Source organism: Branchiostoma belcheri, unplaced genomic scaffold (assembly GCF_001625305.1).
Source record: "Branchiostoma belcheri isolate BF01 breed outbred unplaced genomic scaffold, Haploidv18h27 scaffold43, whole genome shotgun sequence".
Classification (NCBI taxonomy): Eukaryota; Metazoa; Chordata; class Leptocardii; order Amphioxiformes; family Branchiostomatidae; genus Branchiostoma; species Branchiostoma belcheri.
Window position 1 is genome coordinate 682,185 of NW_017804054.1, and position 10,718 is coordinate 692,902.

The window sequence follows — 10,718 nt, forward strand, 5'->3', positions numbered from 1 at the left end:
GAAACTTGAAGGTCGTGAAAACTCGGAAGTCTGAAATCTCTGATTTGTTGTTCCTGTTTCAGGTGACGATAACGTTGCTGGATGTGAATGATGAAGCTCCAACCTTCTCCCAGAAGTTGTACACTGAGTACATCCAGGAGGATGTGGTTGGAGGCACGTCTATCATCACTCTCCAGGCAGTGGACAGAGACTCAACTGGGCCAAACAGTCAGATAGAGTACACCATTGTGGATGGCAATGCAGGTAAAAGTCCAGAAATTTTCCAGCATGTAACCCATTTTGAGTAGATATACTTTCCCTAAATTATGCAAAATATGTTCATTTCTGAATCAGTACCTCAGGGTAAAAATGGTTGCAGGGAGAGTGGGTAGGTACCTAGTTACAGTTGATTGACAGGGAGACCAAATCTGAAGGTGGAAACACCTTCAATCAGGTGGGAGTACTAGTAAGTGGGCATTATGTGGAAGAATTCTGGAAGTGCTAGATAATGTGTGTAGTACCCAATAAAATAACCTCATACAATTCCCGCCACAGTTCCATTTCATTCACAAAAACGCAAACACTTCCCTCAGATGTTTAATCTCCAATTTTTACTTTCCAGATGGAGTGTTCACAATAGATCGTGATTCAGGGGAAATGGAAACAGTGAAACCGCCGGGTCTGGCTCCTGGACAGGATTTCAACATAACAGTTCTAGCCTCTGACAAAGGCAGTCCAATTATGTCCAGCACCACCATTGTTAGGGTCAAGATCTTGGACACCAACGACAATCCTCCAATCTTTGTCTACCCGTCAGCCAACGCCACAATAAAAGTACTTGAGGTAAGATGTTTGTTTATTGTTTTTCTCTAAAGACATGTAAAAAAAGTTTTTAAGTAAAAATCTACTTACGTCTTAGGTATTTTCTTGAGTGTTACTCCTAATATAGAAGATACAATCATTGTAAAACATTTATAAATGTAACACACAAGAAATTCATTGACTCATATTCCTGTGGTATGAGATATTGGTACTCCTCGGGCATCAACATATCTATGATAACATAATGTCCATATTTTGACTGCCGTCTTGATAATTTAAGTTTCTTTTTCCTGTAGAACGAACCTGTGGGTACTTTTGTGGTGAGACTTCACGCCACAGATGAAGACGAGGCTCAAAACGGGAACGTGACGTACTATTTTGACCCCAGCGATGAATACAACGGAGACAGGGCTAACTTCACCCTGGACGCCATCAGTGGTAACCTGACAACTAAAGTTGTCTTGGACAGAGAGGAGAAGGCTCAGTATGTTGTAAGTATGGCTTGGTGTTCCCTATAGCTGTGCTGTGTTCATGACTGTGGCCTTGTGCTTGGCATTGTTGGCTAGTTTATGACTATGATTATTTGAATTTTTACAGTTGACAGTAGCTTGACACACTCTCTAACTGAACTCTTTTATTACTTGTCCAGCTGCATATTCAAGCCAAGGATGCAGGCTTCCCCCCTCTGACAGGGAACACAGTGGTAAGAGTGCAGGTTGGAGATGTGCCTGATACAGACCCTGTGTTTAACCGACCACTAGACCCTGTGGTAAGTCACTTGTAAACTACTTGTTTGTTCCTTACGTCTCAATCATCATTCCCTACTCCTAGAATACCTTTTCCTTTTGTGTCAGTTAAAAGTGCCTGTTAACAACATGACAACTATCTTTCCTTACATTCTACCTTTTCTAGGCCATATATAAGAAAAAAAAGGCTTAGATTGACAGAAGCATCACTATGTACATGTAAGAGGAAATGACATTAGACTTGTCCTTGGTGCTGAAATATAGGTTCTTCTTTATTTCTGTCTTTCTCTTTCTTTCTTTCTTCCTTCCTTCCTTCAGATATTGAGTTGTAGTGTATACAGTTCACCTCTTTCAGCTTAATGATATGAATCACTAGGTACACACTGCAGTCTTTTCTACTCAAACATTTTAAGTACATGACCATGTAGTTCTTTGGAAGTGAATGTTTAATCCAAGGAGTAAGGTTATCAGTCCTTCCTAACTACCTGTCCCAAACATATATTGCTATGTATTATAGTAGCTCTGATCTGTTTTGTATTGCCTCTCAGACAGGAGAAGTTGTCCCGCAGACACTAACAGTTGATGAGAACCTTGCCCCTGGCTCTCCGGTCGGGGCTGTACTGAATGCAGTAGATGCTGATGAGGGAGCTACAATATTCTACTACATAGTCGGTATGTAATCCTAATGGTGGCACTTGTATAGCTTTGACACAATTTAACACCGACAATGAAATAGGACTTAAAACTAGAAAGGTAACATTTGCCAAGCAAGTGCATAATGTTTACCTTCACATATGGTCTGCTTTGTTAATTCTTACTCAAACACATTCATATATGGTGACAGGAGTCTAAATCCCTCCTGCTATAAAATTGCAACATGTAACCCAAAACCAGTTATCATGGTGACAGACGTCTGGTTCAGGTCATTGACCTTATTTGTTTGGAGAAGAAGAAGAAATTGAGCAAAAACAATATGTTTTCCTTCAGTAAGCAGAAACATATCACGTATGGAATTGTAAAGCAGTAACATACTTTTAAACATATTATTAAACACTGAAATGTGTAATTCATCATGATTGTATCATCTTGTTTTACTAGGATTTCTGTCAATGGATTCATAAAGCAAGTTCAATATAATTTTTCACTACCAAATATGATTTTAATTCCAAGATGTTTGTTTGGTTTTCAACAGGAGGAGATCCCGATGGCTACTTTAACCTAAACAAGACCACAGGAATGATCACTACAACAAGAACATTTGACAGGGAAGCTCAGGCTAGCTACACCCTGGTGGTGAAGGCCAGTAATAATGCAAGCTATGTTGTTCCAGGTTAGTTACACTTGATATGTTTGATATTATTATGGCAAAACATGTCCATACCTTGGGAAACTGATTTTGAACTCTACAATGATAGTTAAGTTACCAAAAGTTATTAGTTAAAGCCAGTAAATCCTGTACTTTCTTGTGAGGGACCAAGTCTATGTTTACTATTACCGGTAACTATTAATATTATACATGTATATATGTTTTATAGATGTGAGACATTTTAGTGTACCAGGAAAAGTTTGTAAAGGCTCTTGCAGACTGTAACAAATTAACAATACTTGAAAATGTATGATTTGGTTCTACAGTTTGGTTATCTGAATCAACAGCATTGCACACATGAAAAAGAATCTCTGATTTCTTGTTAAGTTAAACTTTGCTTTCAGAATGAGCTCATCGTGCTTTAGTGAACATATTAAAACAAACCTGTTGTTTTTTTCCCTCAGCTGGCAACAGAAGGAAACGAGATATCGCGTATGACCCGACAGATCTGACGTTACAAGAGGTCATCATCGAAATCGGAGATATGAATGACGAAGCTCCAAGGTTCACAAAGAGACAATACTCTGCAGGTAATGTACCTACTGGTGTCATCACAACTATGTGAGTAGGAATTTAGCTAAGAAGGACATTTTCTTTGCATTGGATATATGGTATGCTTCCTATTGCAAGGTACACATTTTTTTATCAACCCAAGACCACACCAGGAATAGCCCAGGTGTTCTATGTCTGTGCTTTACCTGTACAATTATAAATCAGCTTTTCTTCTACCATAATGATTGTTCATTGTTCCATACAGGTATCACAACACAGTTCCAGTTTGGAGATGCTGTAACAGTGGTGACGGTGAGTCATTCAAATTTTTTTCTTAAAAATCCCCAGGTTCCAATTTCTATGTAGAAACATTCGATTTACATGTATAGCTCGTGCTTATGGCCAGTATCTATCAACTAGCATCTTAAGTTGTTGTTGATGAAAATCATAAAGTAATTGGTTAAAAAATAAACTACTAGTCTGTATACATAGCTGCGTCATAAATTGGTGTACAAAGATTCCCAAATATTCAAATGAGTTTCTGGCACTCTCTTCAGGCCATTGACCCTGACGCTGGCAACAACAGTGTAGTGACCTACAGCATCGACCGCCAACAGTACTTTGACAGGGACGGCGAGGGGAACCTCATGAGTACACCAACAGACGCATCCGGAACCTTCAATATCGAGTCCGACACGGGTCAGATCGTGACCGGCAAGGTGTTCAGTAGTGATGAGAAGGGCTACTACACCCTGCAAGTCTCCGCGAGGGATGTCGGGGGCAAGAGAGATAATGCCTCAGTCGAAGTAAGTTTAAAAGTCCTTGTGACAACAATGACTCCAAATACAACATCTCTTATTTACATTCAACCATGATAAGCATTATTCAATGACATGTACGATTGTACTCTAACTTGTAAAATGTCATTGAACCTTACAAATCATATTTGCAGTTACTTATTCCTATCCTTAGTTGATCAAATTAAATTCTATCCTTGAAGTCACAGTGAAAACTGAGCCAAAAAAATGTTCTTTTTAGAAGCAAACAAAGCAGTTGTACAAATGTAATGTAATCACAATAATTCATGGACCATGCAATTGTTTACCTTTACCTTGAATGTTTGTGTCCAACCTAGATCTACCTACTGCGTGAGGACCAAAGGGTGAAGATTGTGTTCCAGAGGACCCCTGATGAAGTTAGGGCTTTCAAGGATGAATTTGCTGCGTAAGTACCTGATAGGATTTTCTGTCAAAGAAGGCAGTTTTTAGGTTCAACTCTTAAGTGCATAAGTTGTGCATTGTGTGTTGTGCATTCTGTTCATAGACAAACAAGAATTAGTACCATTATACTGTACTGCAAAACTCTCCTTTCACGGTCTGCTGCAAAATAAAATCTATGCAAAATAAAACCTATTTAGTAAAGCAGTAACATGCTTTTTTTGTGTATTGCAGACTACTCTCCAACATCACAGGGGCCATTATCAATGTGGATGACATCCAGTTCCACACAACCGATGACCAACAAACAGATGAGTTGAGGTACTTAGAAGTTTCAACTGCATTTATATACACCCCAGTGTTATAAAATACAATCCATTACAAGTGAACTGGAGCCATTCGCCATGAAAGAAGTTCATCCCTCATTGAAGGCATTGTCATTAAATTAAAGGAATAAACTGTGATGTTTCATCACCAACTGTATATTGTACTAATTTTACAGGACAGACATGTTTATCCATGGAGTTGACAAAGCAACTGGCCTCATCATGGACAAGGAGAAACTCATAGAGTAAGTTTTTTTTCCCTCAAAAGTCTGAGTAGTACAGGTATATCACATAGTAGTCAGTATAATGATCTCAAGTAGCATTAAGAAGAATTTTGGAAAAGTTATGACAAGGACATTTATCTTCACTAAAGCGAGCATCACACAGCAAGAAAATAGCTCGCCAAAGGTCATGGAAGGTGACAGACACGGGATTTAAGCTTTGATGTGAGGATAAAGGCATAGTTTATAAGCTAGAAAGGATGATAAAAAACTATATTCAGCAGAGCATTTCATTCCTAGTGTCTGAGTTGATGCAGAGATCAACCTAAAAGTCAAAGGTACATGATGTTTATAGTACATTGTATTATCATGGTATATGATGGTATCTGTACAATCAGCAAGCATTCAATGGGGGCCCGCAAGCCCTTTTCTGTAGAGCGTAATCGGCTGTTTTAATTCTACGTAGAGCGTAGACGGACCGCTCTAAAATTTTTGCATAGAGCGTATTCGGCATTTTAATTCTAGGTAATACGTTGTAGCCACTTGGAATTTATCGTAAAGCGTAATCAACAGGTTTCCAAATTCAGCGTAGAGCGTTGTTGGTACCCCCCCTTGCAGGCCCTCTTCAATGCTTTGGGATGTACTGAAACACCCCTTGTCTCTCCAGGCTAATTGACGCAAACTACGAGTTCTTGGTACGTCTGTTACGGGACTATAACGTGGTAGAGTACCAGGTTGCCGTGCCGGCCAAGGCGGACGTGACGTACGATAACTTGATCATCGCGATTGCCGCGCTGACCGGCATCCTGGTTATCAGTGTCGCTCTCATCGCAACTGTCTGCACCTGCTGGACCACCAAGTAAGGCGTCACTGATACTGATTTTTTTAAAGGTGCTACCTAAAGAATAAAGTGATAAATCATTGCCATGAGGCAAACTTTGAAAGTTTTGTACAGACTTCATCAAAGCCAACAGAACACCTGTCCAATGAATCATAATGGTCCACTGTATTTTTGTTTGTTTATTGATTTATTCTTATCAACAATAGCATGACTGGCAGCCGTGACATACAAGGCTGAATTTTGATGCTTGTTTACAACATAAATCATTAATAATAGGGTCGTTAATACAAATTGCAATCACGTCTGAATAGACAGATTAAACACTTTGATTTAAATATTACTTGTAAGGTATGAAAGTCAGTGGTGGTGTGATTTTATGTGTTCACTGAAAATGTTAAAGATTGATGGTTACATTACATGGGCCAGCCAGGCAGCCAAGGCTGGTGGTGTCTGCCCACTGAGAAAAAGAAAAGAGTGACCTGATAATGCTGCCCCCTGTAGGTTGAGGCGTGAGTTGCGAGCGTCCCAGGCCATGCTGTATAGTACCAAGGACGTCATCCCTGACCTGACAGAGAAGGATGCTCTACAGGTTCCAGGAACCAACCAGTTTGCCATTGATGGGTAAGGGGTCCTCCTTTATTAAAGACCCATTTTGTATGATATGAGAAAATTAAAAGTTTGCAGAGTGTTTTCAGTCAAAATAAATTTTTTGTCATTCTATCATACATGTATTTCAAATGTTTAATGGCTTTTTTTCTCTCTCTCCAGTTCCAACCCAATGTGGGGAAAGGAGGTCTATGTCAATGAGATTGCAGAAGAGTCAGACAGGTACCATCTTGTTGTCTACTAGCCTTTAGTTTCTTCTTGACTGAGCTCCCTTAAGTGTCATCCTGTTGTTACGTGATTGAGTGTATCTTTGTACAATGTAGTTTCTTGTGTCATTTTGTGAACTGTCTGTCAAAACAAGTAGTAAGTGTACCTAATCTTGGAGTAGATGTGAATTTACCCTTGTTACTGACATTATAAACAGGGTAATAAACAGATATCCCCATTATGAACAATGTTAATGATTCCAACCATAACAAACATATTGGCATAGAGTGAAAAAAAAGTGTACATACTGAATAAAAATAAAGCTGAAGGATGAATATTGAAAGACTGTCTGCGCACAAAATGTTCAGACCCACCACAAATGTGCCAAGAGCTGTATAATCATGTGTTAATGTACTAACACTGTTACAGTTAATGTACAGTTAGTATTAACCTCCCTTAGAGGCATGTTTCTGTTCTGAACCCCACCTTGTCTTGTGTCCCTGCCAGTGATGATTCCCTAGATGACAATGAGGTTGATGTGAAAAGTCCACAGCCACGCCCCATGGATGACTTTGGTGATGAGCAGGTATGTCAGCCCCTCCTGCCCTACCTGTCTCCTCTGTTTGGTACAGTCCGTCATCATTTGTTACATCACTATGTTTTGTTTCTTATCTAGTGGGATTAAGACTGCAGCAACAAAGTGCTTTAACTTTTTTTTAGACTTTCATGGAGGGATATCTCTTTTAAAAACTTGAATAGCTGATATAAGTTCTTTCTTTTCTCACATTTTTTACAGCACAAACTTGTAAGACTGACCATTGAAAATCTGTCACACCTGTTTGCTATCTAATGCAATTTTGATATGATTAGAAGAGAAAGTCATGGTCAAGACAACCCAACCTATTTGTAGTGACCATTCAATGGACTTTTTTCTACTGTGACTATTTTCTTTAAAAAGAAAATAGTCACAGTAGACAGGTGACCACTATAGACAGGACTTCTAATGCTTGGGTCAATGGGAAGAGACCATCCAGAAGTGGCTACATACAATTAATAGAGCAGACCATATGCAAAGGTAAACATTATGTCTGATACATTCTTCTTTTCCTGCCTCTACAGGAAATCACGGTTAACCTATACAATGACGAGTATGACAACTACACCAAGTTCCCGCCCGGCTACGCCAACGGAAATTTTATCCTAGACGCTGCGCTAAAGGAGCACGAAGACGCCAAGAAAAACGGGCCCCATAGGAACTTCCGGGACCTAAATTTGGAAACAACAGAAATATAGCCAGCACCAGTGCTGGACTACTGTACATCCTGAAGCTTTTGCGGTGGTTTTATTCTCGCGGTGACCACTCCACCTCAAGTTTATAACACTGCAAATATGCATCCCTTGTATGATCTACCAGTCACTACAGAATTGTTTCAACTTTGTATTTTCAAACACTAGGAAACTTTTCCTTTTTCTTTCTACCGCGAAACAGAACCACCACAAAAGTTAATTGATTTACAGCAAGTCCCAGATATAGCTACTTAGCTTATCTATTAAAAACCCCAGACTGCCAAAGATGGGACTGCGTTAGTCAACAAATAGATACAGTGTATTATAATAATAATAACACAGTAACTTCTCGAATATACACGCTATAAACCACCTTAAAGAGATCTTAAAACGACCGCATAAGATAATGTCTGTTGACTAGCTGCATAATTCATGCAGGCCTCTAATGTTAGAAAAATGATACTGTCAAACTGTCATTCAGTCAAAAGACTGTCATACCCAGTATGAGTGTAAATAACTTTCCTTTGTCACCAGTTTGTGTCACAATCACTGATGATATTTTCAGCAAGCACTATATTTTGTCTGCCTGACATACACATTGTACTTATACAGATTGTTGTTCAATTTTTTAAAATGATTAATATGTTCTTGCCAATAGTAAAGGTGACTGCAATTTTCCCCATTCCAGTAAAAATTATCAACCATAACTTGTTACAGGTGCCTTTGTAAGAATATCATCATGATGATTTCTGTTCTCTTTGTATAAAACACTTCTCAGGAGTTATTTTCCTCAAATAACATGTACCAAAATGCACTGTGATTATACTGTGGTAGGACTATATAAGAATAGTTTCTTGACAGTCTTGTAGAATAGTAAGACTGTGTTTCTGCTCAAACAATCATTCCTCTGCATATCTTATGATAGGCTGGTTAACAGTTTGAATTTCACACAAGCACTTGGGGAAGGCTGAATGGCCCCTTGTTGTAAGAAGTTCTTATATAGACCATCCTTGATACCATGTATAGATGGGTTTTGTCGGTTTCATGAGCCTTCAGTTTTGCTTCACAACTGCAAATGTACACTTCAAAATATGAACCAGCTTATTCTTGCAAACTTGATAATCAAGATGACAGTATTAAGGAACCATGTTTAGATTGTGCCTTAGTGGGATCATCTATTGTGAAGAAGAGATGTTACAATTTTATAGAAATGTTTATTTTAAATGACCGCAGTATCAGAATAACTTGTTTTAAAGCGTCCTGTGAGTTTTATACAAAATTCAAAACCAAAATCTAGATGAATAATAACTGTATGAACAAGTTAAACATCTGTTTTAATTTGTTTGATCAAGTTGCAAATATTGTATATAGTAGATGGTCAACTTCTCTCCTATATAACATGCACTTTTGAATCACATAGTGCCTTTATTTTTCACTATTGCACTCCGCTGTCTTCCTACAAGTGTCTTTAAAAAGTTTTGCTCTGCTGCATAAAATTACATCACTTACATATAAAGTTCAGAGCATTATCATATGAATTCTAATGGAAAGTTGCTGTGACTGTAAGGATTAGAAAGTTGACAATCTTCCTCAATGGCCTAGAGTTATACAAATATCTATCAGTAGAAGGTAAAGCAGTTGGGACTGGTGCCCAGCAATGCCTATTAAATTTTTATGCTCCTTTGTTTTTTTAAATGTATGTTTTATTTGAATGTATATATAATGTAGTTTTACCTTTTGATGGTGTCCTCGAGTTTGTATGAATTTAGTTCTTGCAAATCAATAAAGCCAATTTTATCCATACAGTGCAGTTTTGTCTTACATATTATATGATACAAGGTATGATATGGTGCAGGTTCGTTTTGTATTTAATTTATTGGTTCCGTCAAAACGCATAATCTACAAAGGTTTTCTAGCACTTGTCGTTTTTTTTTTCAAAGTGAAAGAGTTAACTATGCATCCTCATTGCCATTGTTGTATACAAACTTATGTACATGTATGTACCAAGCGTCTGCATATATAGTGCAGATCTTCAAGTTATGAGAGACGCCAGCGGGTCATTACGGAACTGCAGTATACTTGCATGTGCACTGCAAATGCAACATCCGAACACTATCAATATTTCAAGAAACTCGTGGTTTTGATGGAGGCCTTTGGCAGTAGACTTAGAATTAGAATTAAAAACAATATCGTATATAAAACTGGGCGTTTAGATACATTACTCAGTAAATATCTCTATCGTGAAAACCATACCTGAATAATGGCCTTGATTTAATCCAAATTTTCATGGTACAAAACAGAACAACCACTTGATATCAGATAACATTATATTTTGTACATGTAAAATGAAATTTTGCCAGCATTTCATGATCTAGGAGGATATGATTGGAGATTTTCGGGGATATTTTTTTTAGAAAACATCGCCACAGATGCTGCGAACGGACCCTGTATAATCAGACCTCTGACGTGGGACTTACAACTAAGCTCGGATTATGCAAATCTAATCAGATTTTGCTCAGCCAGAAATCTATTACTAGTTCCTTGTCGCACGCAGAAGAAAGGACATGCCGCCCAAATCTACCAGCGTGCGAAAAGTTCAATGTTGTCT

General features: G+C 38.3%; 1 protein-coding gene across 1 annotated transcript in view; it reads left to right on the forward strand.

The window, feature by feature from the left end:
• LOC109478208 (cadherin-23-like) overlaps positions 1-9,911 on the forward strand; it is a 28,078-nt gene extending 18,167 nt beyond the window's left edge. Inside the window, exons 23-39 of the mRNA XM_019779664.1 lie at positions 63-243; positions 602-822; positions 1,098-1,292; positions 1,451-1,570; positions 2,096-2,219; positions 2,740-2,877; positions 3,318-3,443; positions 3,671-3,717; positions 3,963-4,211; positions 4,541-4,629; positions 4,857-4,943; positions 5,125-5,193; positions 5,837-6,028; positions 6,512-6,631; positions 6,779-6,838; positions 7,331-7,409; positions 7,943-9,911. Coding sequence (XP_019635223.1) covers positions 63-243; positions 602-822; positions 1,098-1,292; positions 1,451-1,570; positions 2,096-2,219; positions 2,740-2,877; positions 3,318-3,443; positions 3,671-3,717; positions 3,963-4,211; positions 4,541-4,629; positions 4,857-4,943; positions 5,125-5,193; positions 5,837-6,028; positions 6,512-6,631; positions 6,779-6,838; positions 7,331-7,409; positions 7,943-8,116 — 2,271 coding nt within the window. The 3' untranslated portion in view covers positions 8,117-9,911. The remainder of the gene's footprint in view (positions 1-62; positions 244-601; positions 823-1,097; positions 1,293-1,450; positions 1,571-2,095; positions 2,220-2,739; positions 2,878-3,317; positions 3,444-3,670; positions 3,718-3,962; positions 4,212-4,540; positions 4,630-4,856; positions 4,944-5,124; positions 5,194-5,836; positions 6,029-6,511; positions 6,632-6,778; positions 6,839-7,330; positions 7,410-7,942) is intronic.
• The last annotated feature ends 807 nt before the right edge of the window (positions 9,912-10,718 follow it).